Below are 17,018 nucleotides of genomic sequence, written 5' to 3' on the forward strand. Positions count from 1 at the left end.
AAAAAGAAGCCCTGTGCCCATCAGCAGTCATTCCCCAGACCCTCTCTCCCCAGCCCCAGGCAATCTCTACTATGCTCTCTGTCTCTAAAGATTTGCCTATTCTGGACATTTCAGAAAAATGGAATCACACAGTATGCGGCCTTTGTGTCTGGCTTCTTTTCTCTTGGCATAATGATTTTGAGGTTCATCCCTGTTGTAGTATGTGTCAGGGCTTCATTCCTTTTTTATGAGCCAATAATAACATTCCACTGTATGGATGGACCACAATTTATTTCTCCGTTCATCACCAAGTTTCCACCTTTCGGCTGTATTGAATAATGCACGCATTTGTGTGAACTCTGTTTTCGGTTCTGTTGCGGAGCTGCCTGGGCATGAAATTGCTGGGTCATAAGGTATTACGCCTTGTTTCAAAAAAAAAAAAAAGAAAGAAAGAAAACAGCTGCGGTTGAATTTCCCCTTCGGGTCCCTCATGTCATCTCTCCATCTGGCCTTCCTCCGGGTGCCCTGAGTCTGATGGCGCTTATTCCCATGTACGTTTTGTCCTTTTACACCCAGGCACACCCTCCTATATTATGTAGCTTTCAACTTTACCTACATAGTATCACATCTCTGTGTAACTTAACCAAGTTGATCAATTGCTCTTATTCTTTTTTTTTTTTTTTTTTTTAATTTATTTGGCTGCATTGGGCCTTAGTTGCAGCACGCGGGATCTTCATTGCGGCATGCGGGGTCTTTCGTTGCAGCACGCAGGTTTCTCTCTAGTTGTGGTGCGCGGGCTCAGTAGTTGCTGCGCGGGCCCGGTTGCCCCACGGCATGTAGGATCCTAGTTCCCTGGCCAGGGATCGAACCCGCGTCCCCTGTATTGGAAGACAGATTCTCAACCACTGGACCACCAGGGAAGTCCCCGCTCTTATTCTTTTATTTGGGATTCTCCTGGACGTTTCCTTACCTGTCTCGGAGATGATAATAGAATCCACCTCCTCAGAGGGCTGTGCTGAGGATTAAACGTGTCACTATGTAGAAGCTCTTAGAGCCTGGGCCAGAGGCAGGCCTCATGGAGTGTGAGCTATGATGATGATGGGGGAAAGACCACCATTCACGGAGCGCCGCTGTGGGCGGACCTTCTGCTGCTTTCTGGTTTTAATATGATCTTTTCTATGCCATGACCTTGAGCACGTGTGTGTGCCTTTCCCCAGGGCAGGTGTCTGGGAGCAGAATTGCTGGTCTAGGTCCGCATCCCTTACAGCAGCTACCTGACCAGGGGTAGCCCAGCTCCTTTTCGGACGACCTGTGTCCGTGTCCACCCGTGGCCACGGCGCCCAAAGGCTCCCGTCTCCCCAGCCTGGCAGACACACACGAGTCTGCCTAGCTGACGGGAGAAAACGGAGCCACCATGTCCATGCAATTCATGTTTCTTCTACACATCCAGTAAAACATCTTTTCACCTGGCCTTTGACTCCTGCAGTTTCACCCATCCTTCCTGGGACCTTCCCCTGTGCTTCTGTTGGGTCCTTTCTGGGAAAATGTCACTGTAAGGCCCTGTCTGGGTGGTTGAGACAACTCCTAGGACCCATTCTGTGCTCGAGGCCGTGATACCCAGGTTCACTTCTCATCTCCCAATCTGTGGGGGTCCTCATTTTCCCCAGGAGGAAATCGCCAGTCAGAGAGGGTCAATGCCTTAGCCCCAAATCACGCCCCACAAGCAGGCGTGTCTGACCCCAGAGACTGGGGAGTGCTTTCTAGAACACTGTTATGCTTCACACTCTTCGTGATGCTGGGACCTGGGTACTGACCGGGCCGTGAACTCAGCCCTCTGGGATGGGACACTGCTGGCTGCCAGGCTCTGTGCTAACCCAGTGCCTGTTCAGTTTCCTGTGGCCACTGTAACCCACGACCACAAGTTAGGGGCTTAAAACACACATTGATTCTCTCACAGTTCTGGAGGTCAGAAGTCCACAGTGAGGCTTCACTGGGCTAAAATCAAGGTGTTTCCAGGTCTTTTCCAGCTTCTAGAGGCTGCCTGCATCCCGTGGCTCATGGACCCTTCCATCTTTAATCAGCAGGGTAGCATCGTCTCTCTGATCTCTGTATCTGTCCTTGCATCTCTCTGACTCTGATCCTCCTCCTCTCTTCTAAGGACCTTGTGGTTACATTTAGGGCTCACCTGGGTAATCCAGGATCATCTCAAGATCCCTGATTTCATCATATCTGCAAAGTCCCCTTTGAACGTAAGGGAACACATTCACAGGGTCTGGACATTAGGATGTGGACGTGTCGGGGGCGGGGGCATTATTCAGCCCACCACAGTGTTTGACAGGCTTCCTCTCCTCTGAAGAGGGGAGTAGGATTCCCATTTTATGAAGGACATTATGGAGGCTCAGAGAGGGAAGGGCACTGGCCAGAGGCCACGCAGCCCTGTGGGTCCAGGGCCCCACTGGGTGTCTCGTTAGCATGTCAATTTCGTATCTGTTCAGTATCAGACTTGGGTCCCACTCAGCGCCCCACCCGCCATCTTGCCCCAGGTCCCCACACAACAAATGGTCTCACCACTCACCAGGTCCCTCAGGTCAGAAACTTGAGGGTCACCTTGTCCCCTCTTCTGTCTCCACCTCCTCATAGTAGAACTGTATCAGGACAGAGCCGTTTCTCACCTGCACGGTTGCAGCAGGGTCTGAGGCATTGTCGTCTCCTGTCGTCTCCTGCCTGGACTATAGCTGCCACCTCTCCACCCCGCCCCGGCCTCCCACAGTCTCTTCTCCACACAGCAGCAGAGGGACCTTTTAAAAACATAAGTCAGATCTGGGGACAGTGGTCCATAGTAGTACCTATTTTCTCGGTTTGTTGTGGAGATAAAATGAATGAGCCAGTGCCTGTACCAGGGCCGAGCAGATCGGAAGGGCCCTGGGTGGTAGCTTTTACTGCTGTTGCCTTAGTATCATAGCTTCCCTGCTTGTCACCTGCAGCGGCTCCATCTCCCGCTGGGTAAAAGCATTGTCCTCACCATGGCCTGCAAGGCCCCACACGGTCTGGCCCTCAGCCCCTGCTCTGTCCTGTCTCCAGCCACACAAGACTCCTCCAAGCTCCTTCCACACACAGGCCTGTCTGCCTCGAGGCCTCCACAGGCTCTTCTCTCTGCTGGGAACATTCTGTGCAGATTTTTAGTCTTTTCTCTCAGTTTTCTGTTTACCTGGCACCTTGTTAGTGAGACCTTCATCCAAAATAGCGTCCTCAGGGATTTCCCTGGTGGTGCAGTGGTTAAGAATCCGCCTGCCAATGCAAGGGACACGGGTTCAAGCCCTGGTCTGGGAAGATCCCACATGCCGCGGAGCAACTAAGCCCGTGCGCCACAAATACTGAGCCTGCGCTCTGGAGCCCTCGAGACACAACTCCTGAGCCCAAGTGCTGCAACTACCGAAGCCCGCGCACCTAGAGCCAATGCTCTGCAAGAAAAGAAGCCACCGCAATGAGAAGCCCGTGCACCGCAACGAAGAGTAGCCCCCGCTCACCTCAACTAGAGAAAGCCCGTGTGCAGCAACGAAGACCCAACGCAGCCAAAAAATTAATTAATTAATTAAAATAAAAAATTAAACAAAAACAAAAACCCAAAATAGCATCCCCAGAGTGCCTGCCCTAGTTTGCTCTGTAGCACTGAACCTGGGCAGTATCTGTTGTAGGATGCCGGCTGCCCTGGTGAGAATGTAAGCTCTGTGAGGACACACTGTTTTTGTTTTTGTTTTTGTTTTTTTTTTTTTTTGCGGTAGGTGGGCCTCTCACTGTTGTGGCCTCTCCCCTTGCGGAGCACAGGCTCCGGACGCGCAGGCCCAGCGGCCACGGCTCACGGGCCCAGCCGCTCCGCGGCACGCGGGATCCCCCCGGACCGGGGCACGAACCCGCGTCCCCTGCATCGGCAGGCGGACTCCCAACCACTGCGCCACCAGGGAAGCCCTGTTTTTTTTTTTTTAAGAAAGAACAACTTGGGCTTCCCTGGTGGCGCAGTGGTTGGGAGTCCGCCTGCCGATGCAGGGGGCGCGGGTTCGTGCCCCGGTCCGGGGGGATCCCGCGTGCCGCGGAGCGGCTGGGCCCGTGAGCCGTGGCCGCTGGGCCTGCGCGTCCGGAGCCTGTGCTCCGCGACGGGAGAGGCCACGGCGGCGAGAGGCCCGCGTACAGCAAAAACAAAAAAAAGAAAAAGAAAGAACAACTTTATCTGATACTCTGTGGATTATTTATTTATTTTGGCTGCATCAAGTCTTAGTTGCAGTGTGCAGGATCTTTCGTCGCAGTGCGCGGACTCTTCGTTGTGGCGCAAGGGCTTCTCTCTAGTTGTGGCACGTGGGTTCCAGAGCACGTGGGCTCAGTAGTTGCAGCATGCGGGCTTAGTTGCCCTGCAGCCTGTGGGATCTTAGTTCCCCGAGCAGGGGTCGAACCCGTGTACCCTGCATTGGAAGGCGGATTCTTAGCCACTGGACAACCAGGGAAGCCCCTGTGAGGACACACTTGGGACCAGTTTGTCCACGCTCTGTCCACAGAGCCGACAGCGGTGCCCGGTTCCCAGTAGGCGCTCACTAAGTGGCCGGTAGCTGAATGAAAGTGCAGAGCCACGCTTGGCGTTTTGCTCGGCCCTGCCCATGACCCCGTGGGGTTACTGGGTTGCAACCCATTTTGCAGATGAAGAAACTGAGGCCCGATGGGCAGTGAGGGCAGCACCAGATGGGTTTCCGGGTCTGCCGGGCTTTTTCCGCCTCTTGCTGGACACCCTTTCTGGGAGGAGCGAGAGAGGAGGGGAGAGGTGTACAGGATCGTGGTCACGCTGACCCCCCATTCCCACCCCACCTTGTGTCCCGGCAGGGACAGCATGGACAGTGTGAAGCAGAGTGCAGCCCTGTGCCTGCTGCGGCTCTACAAGGCCTCACCCGACCTGGTGCCCATGGGCGAGTGGACGGCCCGCGTGGTGCACCTGCTCAACGACCAGCACATGGTGAGATCCCTGCCTGGTGCCCAGGGACCCTGGACCACTGCCCCCAAGACCCACCGCCCTTGGCAGCCACCTGATGCCTGGGGCCCCCCCACCTCTGCCCTGATTCCCACCTGGATGCCTGGGGACCCCTCCTCTGCCCTGATTCTTACCTGAATGCCCAGGGCCCCCCACTTCTGTCACTGACACCCACCTGGATGCCCGGGGTTCCTGTCCAGTGTCCCCAACACCCATCACTCACCCAGCCCCTCAGAAAAATCCCAGCCTCTGTTTCCGACACCCAGAGATTCCCCCATCGCCTGCCCAAGCAGCACAGAGACACTGACCTCTGTCGCTACCCCCAGTGCTCCAGTCCCTCGTGGTCCCCAAGCCGTGAAACAGCCACCAGGACACCTGTACATAGCCAAGCGCACCCCTCAGGCCACCCCAGCCCCAAGTGCTCCTGCACCTCTACTCTCAGAACCACAGCCTGGACACTTGTCCCCAGTGTGACCCTCCCCCGAGGGCCCTGACCTGCCACTTGTCTGCCCCTACAGGGCGTGGTCACAGCCGCTGTCAGCCTCATCACTTGTCTCTGCAAGAAGAACCCGGATGACTTCAAGACATGCATCTCCCTGGCTGTGTCTCGCCTGAGCCGGGTGGGTGTGGTATCAGCGCCAGCTGCGGCGTCCCTGTCCCCTGGGCACCTCTCTGGTCCTCACTTTCCCAGAGATACCATCTAGCTCAGTGGTTAAGGACTCAGGGTCAGAGCTGGGTTCATCCCAGCTCCGTCACTTCCTGGCTGTGTGGCCCTAGGCAAGTGGCTTCACCCCTCTGGGCCTCGTTTGCCTCGTGTTCAAAGGGGATTATTCCAGTGCCTGCCTCACAGCATAGCTGCTGTGAATTAATCTGTATAAAGAGCACAGCGCCGGGCACACGATGAGCACCCAGGAAGTGAGGTTGCTCTCCTGTCTGTCTCCCTCTCGCCCCCCCCTCTTTCTTCTTCCTGCTTCTCCTGCTTTTCCTTCCCTCCTCTTCTCCTCTCACCACCTTCGCCCCTGTCCTGGGAACATGCCCTGAGGCCTCCTGTGGGCCCAGCTCTGTGCAGGCTGACACTTGGGAACATGGCTGACTCAGACCCGAGCCTGCCCTCAAGGAGCTCCCTGTCCTGTTGAGGGGAGGGATGTACGGCAGGGCCAACTCACGCACAGATTATCATAAAAGGGGCGGTGTGTGCAGTCATGGAGGTAGCAAGGACGTTGCAGGTCCCCCCCAAGGGAGGCACTTCACCCAGCCTAGAAGTCCGGGAAGGCTTCCTGGTGGAGGTGATCCTTGCCTGCGTTGAGACTTGGAATAAATATAAGTGTTTCCCGAGCAGGTCAAGAGAGGCCTGTGTTCTCAACCAAAGAGACCAACACACCAGCTTATTCATCCGTATTTTCATTCATTCACCACACATCCAAATTCTCTCGTGGGCCAGGCTTGGTGGGGGAGACACAGTAACAGCAGGGTGGGGGGGGCACCTACCATCAAGGAGGTGGCTCAGAGCAGGATGGGGCTTGCTTCCTGGAGAAGGGGTTTTCAAGGTAGCGTAGGAGTTTGCCGTGAGGAAAAAAAGTTGCTAATTCCCCCACCTCTTCCCTGATCCCTTCTCGTGTCTGACCTTGTGGTAGGCCCGGGGACCCAGGAATGGGTCAGACCCAGTTCCTGCCCCTGTGTAGCTTTGGGTGTTGGGGGAGGGCCACAAGGGAGCACTCTCCAGGGAGCCGTGGGGTCCAGGCGCTAGTGAAGGCAGCCCAGGGCCTCGTGAGGCGCAGAGCTGGAGTCCCCTTCACAGAAGGGGATTGGGTTGGCCGAGATTTCCTGCCCACCTAACGCCGGCTTTACTTGGAAAAACCGACCAGTCCCAGATCCAGCCAGTCACTCGCCGTGTGCCCGAGGCTTCCTCACCACCCTCCCTGAGCCTCAGGTTTCTGCACCTTAAAACTGTCAGGTCACAGCCACCCCTCCCCGTGCCCCGACCCATGCCTCGCCCCCCTCCTCTGCCCCCAGATCGTCTCCTCGGCCTCCACCGACCTCCAGGACTACACCTACTACTTCGTCCCGGCGCCCTGGCTCTCTGTGAAGCTCCTGAGGCTGCTGCAGTGCTACCCGCCGCCAGGTACTGCCGAGCCCACCCGGGCTGGGGTCTGGAGGCCTCTGACCCCATGGCTGGGCAGGAGGGCCGGGTGCTGGGGGTCTGTGTCAGCAGTCCTCTGAGGCTGGGCTGGTGCCTCTAGCCCCTGTTCCGAGGCTGCAGTGGGGGCAGCGCTGAGCCCAGGGCCCACGCTGGGAGGCCCTGGATGAGAATGTTGTATGAGGCTGTTGGAGTCGGGTTGGAGGAGGGTGGGCAGCAGAGAGCAGGGCGTCCTCCCGGCTCAGCACAGACAATGGGACAAATCGCTTGTTTGTTGACTCCCCTGCCCTGGGCCTGGGTCCCTGCAAAACCAGACTCACTGGAATGTCGGGGCTGTCATCGCATCTGTTACAGATGAGGAAACCAGGGCTTGGAGAGGGGAGGGCCTTGCCCAAGGTCACCCAGCAGGTCAAGGGGCGATTCCAGGCCATGCAATGGGAGTTGGCATAGCTCTGCTAGGCGTTTTCATGCCCTCTTTGCTCATGGTCATGACCGCTAGTGTGGACGGAGGGTACTGCAGTGAGCTGGTACTGCACCGGGGTGTCCAGGTGCCCCCAGCAGAGCTGGCGAGGGGCAGCTGTCCATGAAATAAAGACACCGGGCGACTGAGGCTTGGAGAGAAGACGTTGCCTTTCCCGGGCAGCGAAGGAAGAGCAGAGCCTGCCTCCTGAGTCTCTGCTCTAAACCCTTTCCCTCTACCACGTGGGCCATGGCTCCCCCTGAGCTCCTGTATCCTCGGCCGTCTGACCTCACAGAGCAGTTTTGAGGGACCCTGTGCTGAGGTGCTCAGCACACAGTAGGCGCTTGATAAACCAGTGCCCTTCGATTCAGCCAGGGTGCTAAGCACCTGCTGGGGGCCAGGGAGCTGGCGTGTAGCCCCAAATCTTCACAGCCAGCTGGGTGTGAGCGTGTGTGGGTGTGGGTGTGTGCGTGCGTGCACACACGCACACACTGTAATGGAGTGTATGATGTAGGTGACACCCAAGGCCCCTCCCAGCCGGTGAAAGCCAGGGATGAATTTTGTCATGAGGCCCTGGGGAAGCCTCATCCCCACTCTGGGCCTCTTTTCTCATCCTGTAAGGAAGATCATAGCTAGAGCCTAAGCCCTCTTGCATCTGGAAGCCCCGCCTCATCATTTTGGGGTGTGCCCTGGGCAAGCACCTCACCAACTCTAATCCCCTGCCCTGTGAGAATTGCAGCCATTCCCCCACCCCACCCCCACCCAGTGCTGGGCAGGGAGGGGCTGCTCCGATTTATTTCCAAGTAATTTATTTTTTATTCAGTTGCACCAGGTCTTAGTTGTAGCAGGCAGGCTCCTTAGTGGCAGCACGTGGGCTCCCTAGTTGCAGCAGGCGGGCTTCTTAGTTGCAGCTAGTGGGCTCCTTAGGTGTGGCATGCAAACTCTTAGTTGCGGCATGCATGTGGGATCTAGTTCCCTGACCAGGTATCGAACCCGGACCCCCTGCATTGGGAGCGCAGAGTCCTATCCACTGTGCCACCAGGGAAGTCCCGTAAGTCTCTTCTAATCTCGAAGAATTCCCCCTTCATTCCATGACACTGGCCTTCACTGCAACCTTTGGTTAAGAAAAATTTTGGACATAAGGATAACTTGGGAGAACAGTAAAATGACCACACCCAGATGCCCCCGACCCAGACTCAGTGGAGCTTTACCACTTTGCTGGATTTGCTCCCTTGTTCACTCACTGTCTTGGACACCCAGTTGCTGAATTACTTGAAAGTAAGTGGCAGGGACTTCTCTGTGGCTCAGTGGTTGAGAATACTCCTGCCAAAGCAGGGGACACAGGTTCGAGCCCTGGTCTGGGGAGATCCCACAGGCCATGGAGCAACTAAGCCCGTGCGCCACAACTACTGAGCCTGCGCTCTAGAGCCCGCGAGCCACACTACTGAGCCCACATGCCACAACTACTAAAGCCCATGCGCCTAGAGCCCATGCTCCACAACAAGAGAAGCCACCACAATGAGAAGCCTGTCACTGCAACGAAGAGTAGCTCCCGCTCGCCGCAACTAGAGAAAGCCCGCACACAGCAACAAAGACCCAACGCAGCCAAAAATAAATAAATTAAATAAATTTATTTTTTTTAAAAAGTGGCAGACATCATAACACTCCCCCTCACCCCAAAATATTTCCGCAAACGTTTCTTAGAATCAAGAACACTACAAAACCACAATGCTCTTATCACACCTAAGATGATTTAGAATAACCTTGGGGTCATCAGCTACCCAGGCAGCAAGCTGCCCTAATTGTCCATAGCATTCTTTTTATGGCTTGAAAAATACAGTCTAGGACCACAAATTAACTGGTTACATCTTTGTCATTTTTTTTTTTCCATCTGGAATAGCCCCACCCTCACTCCCAGTTTTTGAAGAAATGGGAAAGTTTTGGGTTGCGGTGTGTCCCGTGTTTTGGATTTGGCTGATCGCTGCCTGCGTCCTTTAGCTGGTTCTCTATCTTATGAATTTCCCGATAGATTTGGGTACAACGTTCTTTGCTAGAGCACCTGACAGTTGTTCTGGCCACTTGGTGTTGCCTCACAGGTGAGGGAATGGCAGTTCCCGGGGTTTGTGTGAGCTCCTAGCTGGCAACTGTCTCAGGCACTCAGACCCCTCCTTGGGAAGAGCCGGGTTTGGGGGTGTCTCTGGGGAAGGTTCCTGCAGCTTTCTTTGCTCTATGAGACTCCTACAGTGCATGCGTGCTGCGGGAGGGGAAACGGGGGCTCCCAAGGGTGGAGCCTCTGGCCCAGCGGAGTTAGAACAGAGCAGGACGAGAGCTCAGGTCTGGAGTCATGTCCTCTGTCAGCCTCCACTGGTCACCTGGGGACCCAGGAAGGACTTGGGGGAGTAGGGCCCCAGCCTGAAGCTGCAGGGCCCGCACTCTTCCTCTGGAGGATGGGAGCCATGGCGTGGCCCCTGCCCCCGGCCCGCGGGCCGGGCCGGCAGGGAGCTCAGACCAGGGCGTGCCCTCTGGTTCCCCAGAGGACGCGGCAGTGAAGGGGCGGCTGGTGGAGTGTCTGGAGACCGTGCTCAACAAGGCCCAGGAGCCACCTAAGTCCAAGAAGGTCCAGCACTCCAACGCCAAGAACGCCATCCTCTTCGAGACCATCAGCCTCATCATCCACTACGACAGGTGCCTGCCTGCTGGGGGGCAGGGAGCCTGGCCTGGGAAACGAGGGCTGAGGGCCTGGACTCCGGGGCCTGAGGGAGGAGGGGGGCTGGGGCCCGGATGCTGGGTCTGAGGGAGGAGGGGCTGGGGGCCTGGGTTCCTGGGTCCTAGGGGAGGCGAGGGGGCCTGGGAATGTGACTTCTAGCTAGGAGGATGATGGGAGTGTGAAACGCTGCCCTGCCAGATTGGCACTGGGCCCCTCTTGAGGGGCAGAATTCCCAAATATCTGTATTTGGGCTGGATGCCCAGGTGTCTGGGTCCCCGGGAGTGGTCATGACTGGGACAGAGGGCAGGAGTTAAGAGCTGAATCAGCTGAGGCCCGGCCCTCCATCTCCTCATGTCATCTGGGTGTCTTCCCTGCCCCCACCCCGGTCTCTTCCTCTTTTGCCGGCAGCGAGCCCAACCTCCTGGTCCGGGCCTGTAACCAGCTGGGCCAGTTCCTGCAGCACCGGGAGACCAACCTGCGCTACCTGGCCCTGGAGAGCATGTGCACGCTGGCCAGCTCCGAGTTCTCCCACGAGGCGGTCAAGACCCACATTGACACCGTCATCAACGCCCTCAAGGTGTGACCTTTGGGAGCCCGCCCCCGGCCACACTGACCTGGCCTGTGTCTCTTCTGCTCCCTCAGAGAGGCCCTGGAGTGGCCGGCCCATGCCGGGAGGGAGCCTAGAACACACCCTACCTGCTCTCCTCCCTTAGACGGAGCGCGACGTCAGCGTGCGACAGCGGGCGGCCGACCTCCTCTACGCCATGTGCGACCGGAGCAACGCCAAGCAGATTGTGTCAGAGATGCTGCGGTACCTGGAGACGGCCGACTACGCCATCCGCGAAGAGATCGTGAGTCCTGGCAGGGGCAGGACGCCCAGACTCCTGGGTCTCCAGATCGGCATGCGCTGAGCCCAGATGGGGTGAGTCCACACCCCGCCTCCCCGCCGTGGGCACACTCGCACGCCCGACCTCCCTCCTGGCTGGCAGGTCCTAAAGGTGGCCATCCTGGCTGAGAAGTACGCCGTGGACTACAGCTGGTACGTGGACACCATCCTCAACCTCATCCGCATCGCGGGCGACTACGTGAGCGAGGAGGTGTGGTACCGTGTGCTACAGATTGTCACCAACCGTGACGACGTCCAGGGCTACGCTGCCAAGACCGTCTTCGAGGTCAGCACCCCCGTCTCACCCCCACAAAGGGGCAACAAGGCAGAGCAAGGACAGCTGGGCTGGTGCGCCAGACGGCCCGGGCCTCCATGCTGCTTCCTCCTCCTCAGAGGGGCCTTGGCCGCCTGGGGCCCTCCAGGGACACAGGGGCCGGGCCTCCACGGGCTCATATATATGAGGGTCAGCAGGGCGTGGGGTGCCTAGTGTGTGGCCACCAGTCCCCAGGTCCCGGCAGTTTCTCACTCCCTCTGCCCCAGAAAAGAGGGCCTGTTCTGCCCCGTTTTACTCCCTGTGTGAGCTCCGGCCAGTCACTTAACTGCTCTGTGCCTCACTTTCCCCATCTATAAACCCACCCACAGCAGAGTCACGAGGCTTCTGCAGTTAATAGGAGTCGAGGGCTCAGTGCTGCGCCTGGCACATGCTGAGCGCTCCTGAGTCAGGATGGCACCACTCACCGCTGTCCCTGCCCCCCAGGCGCTCCAGGCCCCCGCCTGCCATGAGAACATGGTGAAAGTCGGCGGCTACATCCTTGGGGAGTTTGGGAACCTGATTGCTGGGGACCCTCGCTCCAGGTGAGGGGGTGAACGCACACAAACTCCTGAGGGGTCTGGGGCCCTGGGGTCCGCCTGCGATCCCGGGAAAGGTCCCCCTGAGGGAGGCGGCTCCTCTTGTGGGGGCTTCTGGGAGAGGGCGGCGGAGCTGGCCACCTGCTGACGCGCACCCCGGCCCCGCCCCCTGCAGCCCTCCAGTGCAGTTCTCCCTGCTGCACTCCAAGTTCCACCTGTGCAGCGTGGCCACCCGGGCCCTGCTGCTGTCCACCTACATCAAGTTCATCAACCTCTTCCCGGAGACCAAGGCCACCATCCAGGGTGTCCTGCGGGCCGGCTCCCAGCTGCGCAACGCCGATGTGGAGCTGCAGCAGCGCGCCGTCGAGTACCTCACCCTTAGCTCGGTGGCCAGCACGGACGTCCTGGTCAGAGCCCCAGTCCCCATGCGCCCCTCCTCTGCACCTCTGTCCCCTGCTCCTCCCCGGGACGCCCGTCCCTGACCTGCTCCTGCCCCCCAACCCACACCCCCCGACCCCGCAGGCCACAGTGCTGGAGGAGATGCCACCCTTCCCCGAGCGCGAGTCGTCCATTCTGGCCAAGCTGAAACGCAAGAAAGGGCCGGGGGCCGGCAGTGCCCTGGATGATGGCCGGAGGGAGTCCAGCAGCCACGACATCAACGGGGGCGTGGAGCCCACCCCCAGCACCGTGGTGAGTCCCGTGGGGCTGGGCCGCCGGGGCTGGGCCCAGCCACGCCGTCCTCTCTTTTCACCTGTGCCTGCATTCCCTGCAGTCCACGCCCTCACCCTCCGCCGACCTCCTGGGGCTGCGGGCAGCCCCTCCCCCAGCGGCACCCCCAGCTCCCTCGGGTGCGGGCAACCTCCTGGTGGACGTATTCTCCGACGGCCCGGCCGCCCAGCCTAGCCTGGGGCCCACCCCCGAGGAGGCCTTCCTCAGGTACCGCCCGCCTTGGGCCCAGGCCTGCCCCCTTTCCATCTGCCCCCTCCCAACTCCCCCCTCCCTCCCTGTCCCTGAGCCTCTGTCGCCCTGGCTGCCGCCTCCCCCGGCCTCCTGCCTCCCTCTGGGCCACTCTGGACTCTCGGCTGACCCTGGCCACCCTGTGTTGTCCTTTCCCGTCACCACGTCTCAGCCTGCTCTTCCTTCTCTCCTTCCCTCCTCCCCCCTCCCTCTCTCTTCGCCCTCTTGCTGCCTCTCTGGGATTGGCCGCTGCCACGCCTGTCTTCTCTTGTCTGCTCTGGGATTGGATGGCCCAGCGAGCTGGAGCCGCCTGCCCCTGAGAGCCCCATGGCTTTGCTGGCTGACCCAGCTCCAGCTGCTGAGTAAGGGGTGGCCTCAGGGGGTTGGGGGGCAGACTCCCGTGTCCCCAGGGAGGGTTAGGGGACTGGGAGCTCTCATCAAGCTCTCCTGATGAGCTGCAAGGAATTGGAAGGGAGTGAAATCAGGGCCGTCTGATACAGGGTAGGGGGTTGCTGACGGTACCTGCCAGGGTCCTATTCCCACTAGAGGCAATTGCCAGTCTGATTCTGGAGCTCTTTGGGGAATCTGGGTATATGGATTCTGGGCTTCTGTTCCTTCAGGGCTTGCAATCTCCCACCACTAGCTCTGGGCCTTTATCTCTAGCCCCCCCAAGCCCCTTCCCATCTCTCTCCTTTCCCACCTGCAGCCCAGGTCCTGAGGACATTGGCCCGCCCATCCCGGAAGCCGATGAGCTGCTGAATAAGTGAGTCGTGGGTGAGGTTGGGGAGGGCAGTGGGGGCAAGTGCAAAGCACGGAGCAGGAGCCAGGCGGGCACCCGTCATCTTGAGCTCCCACCGCCCCCACCCAGGTTCGTGTGCAGGAACAACGGGGTCCTGTTTGAGAACCAGCTGCTGCAGATTGGAGTCAAGTCAGAGTTCCGGCAGAACTTGGGTGCGTCCGGGGGCGATGGGGTGGTCTCGGGGAGACCTTGGCTTCGGGAGGGCGTGGAAGGAACTCAAGATGGAGCCCTACCTCTCCTCACCCCCCACAGGCCGCATGTATCTCTTCTATGGCAACAAGACTTCGGTGCAGTTCCAGAACTTCTCTCCCACCGTGGTCCACCCTGGAGACCTCCAGACTCATATCCTGTCGGCCTGGCCCAGCCCCACCCCTCTGGGTCCACCTTCCTGGCAGCTGGGAAGGAGATGGACCCAGATCCAGACCCCTGTTTGGCCCTCTTACTTGAAAGCCTGAGCCCATGGTACTTCTCTGAGATTTAGTGTCATCTGTAAGATGGGGTGGGCCTCTTTAACAGTGACAGTGACATGATGTGATAGGGATGCAGGAGGTGTTACTTCCAGAATCACAGCTGCTCTGGGCCTCAGTTGGTCCCTGTCAGGCCCCTCCCATGTCCTGACCTCGTCTTCCATCGGGCTCGACACCCATGATTCCAGTGCCTCCTGCCCTCGAAAGCCAGGCCTGGGGGTCTTGTTGCCAACCACGGCCTTCTCCTGTGTGACCTGGGCCAGTCACTTGGCCTCTCTGAGCCTTGCTATCCCTTCTGTAAAGTGTGGATCATCCTCCTTTTCACAGGCTTGTTTTGAAGATCAGTGTGGTTCGAAGACCCTGGAAGGGTGGCTGGCATAAAGGAACTGCTTGAGCAGTGTCGTCAGTCCCGTCCCCCTTCTCTGGGCCTCAGTTTGCACAACTTGGAAATGAGAGTGGTTAGACCCTAAAACCCAAGGACCTTTTCAGTTCTTTGGTTCATTCAGCATTTCCAGAGGCCTTCTGTAGGCTCAGCTCTGTGCTGGGCAGAGCCCGGAGGAGAGAGACATAAGACCCCGTCCTTGCCAATGGGTTGTTGACACAAAGGTAGATGGTGACAACACTAACTGCCACCATTTTGATGAACCTACCTTGTGCCACACACACTGACAAGTACTTGTGCTGGATGATTTCATTGACTGCTGAGGACACTACGTCCATTTCGCAGATGAGGCTAAGAGAGGTTAAGTGACTTGCCCATAGTCACCGAGGTGCTAAGAGCTGGGATTCAAACCCAGGTCAGCCTTCAGAGCCATGGTGTGACCTGTACCATAATGGAGGTGGCTGAGCCCACTATGGAAGGCCAGAGGAGGCACCTAGGTCAGAGGTTTGGCTTAGGAAGGACTTTGGAGCTAGGCCTTGTGCAATGAGCCCTGGATGGCAGCGCCCGGCAGGCTGGGGCTTCCAGGAAAGTTCTGAACCATCAGGTGATGATGGTCAAGTCCCTTCCCCATCACCACCCCCCTGCCCCCCGGGCCGCTCCTGTTTCTGGCCTCCTTGACTACGGGCGGGCACAGCTGGCCGTGCAGACCAAGCGGGTGGCCTCGCAGGTGGACGGTGGGGCGCAGGTACAGCAGGTGCTCAACATCGAGTGTCTGCGGGACTTCCTGACGCCCCCGCTCCTGTCCGTGCGCTTCCGGTGAGTCAGGAGGCGGGGCGCTGCCGGGTGGGCGGGGATTCCGGGTCGAGGGTGTGGTCTGACCGAGCCCTCCCTCCTCTCCCGCCAGGTACGGGGGCGCCCCCCAATCCCTCACCCTGAAGCTCCCGGTGACCATCAACAAGTTCTTCCAGCCGACGGAGATGGCGGCCCAGGACTTCTTCCAGCGCTGGAAACAGCTGAGCCTGTGAGCCGCGGGGGGGGCGGAGCCAAAGCCGCCCTCAGGGTGGGCGGGGCTGGGGCTTCCAGATCCCTGACTTGAACCTTTCCCGGCCCCCAGCCCCCAACAGGAGGCGCAGAAAATCTTCAAAGCCAACCACCCCATGGACGCGGAGGTCACTAAGGCCAAGGTGAGACAGGCTAGACCGGGGCTAGTTTCCCAGCCCTGCCTCTCTCTCCAACTCTGGGATTTGGGGAGCAGTGGCTGCTCAACTTCTGAGCCTCTGTTTTCCCATCTGTAAAGTGGGGCCAGTTTCCACTCCAAAGGGTTTGGGGGAACTGGTGTGCCGCTGTCTGGGAGCTAACAGAGGTCGGGCACCCTCTGACGGCTCCCCCCTTCCCCCTCAGCTCCTGGGGTTTGGCTCTGCTCTCCTGGACAACGTGGACCCCAACCCAGAGAACTTCGTGGGGGCTGGAATCATCCAGACTAAAGCCCTGCAGGTGGGCTGTCTGCTCCGGCTGGAGCCCAATGCCCAGGCTCAGGTGAGTGGTGGTCTGCGAGGCTCCCCGCTTTGTGTGCATTCTCTGCACCCGGCCCTCTCCTGCCTCACTGTGTTCTTTTAATCACATGCCTCTGCTCTGTGTCCCTGTCTCCTCCCTCTCCTGTCTCCCTCCCGTCTCTCCATCCTCTGGTCTTCCTCTCCCTTTTCCTCCCTGATTTTCACCTCTCCATATCCCTTCCACCCTTTGTGGCCTCTTTTTTATCTTTCATCCTTTACCTGTCTCCCCTGTCCCTTCTGTCACCTTTCTGATCCCTTGATCCTTGTTCTCTCCTCTCATCATTTATCTGCCCTGTATCCCCCTCCCCCCAACCCCCCGCCCCGGGCTCTCCATCCTCTCTGCCTCCTCCCTGAGTCCCCCCGTCCCCCCAGATGTACCGGCTGACCCTGCGCACCAGCAAGGAGCCCGTTTCCCGTCACCTGTGTGAGCTGCTGGCGCAGCAGTTCTGAGCCCTGGACTCTGCCCCCGGGGATGTGGCCGGCACTGGGCAGCCACCAGGACTGAGGCAGCCGTGGTGGATGGGGCAGCGAGGGGACCTCCGCTGGTGACAGGGAAGACCCCGGGGTCGGGGGGTGCCTAGCACCTTCCTCCAGCCTTTTGTATTTTTATTTTTGTTCATCTGCTGCTGTTTACATTCTGGGGGGTAAGGGGGAGCCCCCTCCCTCCCTTTCCCCCCCGAAGCACAGAGGGGAGAGGGGCCAGGGAAGTGGGAACGTCCTCCCCTCCCACCCCACCCTGCCGTAGCCCCTCCTGCCCCCTCCCTGTCCAGGGGCTGTGTATTATTGTGAGCGAATAAACAGAGAGACGCTAACAGCCCCATGTCCTTGTCT

At 58.8% G+C, this 17,018-nt stretch overlaps 1 protein-coding gene across 1 annotated transcript in view; it reads left to right on the forward strand.

The window, feature by feature from the left end:
* AP2A1 (adaptor related protein complex 2 subunit alpha 1) overlaps positions 1–17,001 on the forward strand; it is a 36,228-nt gene extending 19,227 nt beyond the window's left edge. Inside the window, exons 5-23 of the mRNA XM_081215889.1 lie at positions 4,846–4,975; positions 5,509–5,610; positions 7,004–7,112; positions 10,122–10,272; positions 10,703–10,871; positions 11,008–11,145; positions 11,284–11,466; positions 11,938–12,035; positions 12,205–12,436; positions 12,552–12,719; positions 12,802–12,965; positions 13,693–13,749; positions 13,855–13,937; positions 14,038–14,126; positions 15,326–15,450; positions 15,539–15,655; positions 15,749–15,818; positions 16,036–16,170; positions 16,560–17,001. Coding sequence (XP_081072015.1) covers positions 4,846–4,975; positions 5,509–5,610; positions 7,004–7,112; positions 10,122–10,272; positions 10,703–10,871; positions 11,008–11,145; positions 11,284–11,466; positions 11,938–12,035; positions 12,205–12,436; positions 12,552–12,719; positions 12,802–12,965; positions 13,693–13,749; positions 13,855–13,937; positions 14,038–14,126; positions 15,326–15,450; positions 15,539–15,655; positions 15,749–15,818; positions 16,036–16,170; positions 16,560–16,637 — 2,398 coding nt within the window. The 3' untranslated portion in view covers positions 16,638–17,001. The remainder of the gene's footprint in view (positions 1–4,845; positions 4,976–5,508; positions 5,611–7,003; positions 7,113–10,121; positions 10,273–10,702; positions 10,872–11,007; positions 11,146–11,283; positions 11,467–11,937; positions 12,036–12,204; positions 12,437–12,551; positions 12,720–12,801; positions 12,966–13,692; positions 13,750–13,854; positions 13,938–14,037; positions 14,127–15,325; positions 15,451–15,538; positions 15,656–15,748; positions 15,819–16,035; positions 16,171–16,559) is intronic.
* The last annotated feature ends 17 nt before the right edge of the window (positions 17,002–17,018 follow it).

The sequence above is a fragment of the Mesoplodon bidens genome (assembly GCF_964165515.1).
Source record: "Mesoplodon bidens genome assembly, chromosome: 18".
In the NCBI taxonomy this organism is placed as follows: Eukaryota; Metazoa; Chordata; class Mammalia; order Artiodactyla; family Ziphiidae; genus Mesoplodon; species Mesoplodon bidens.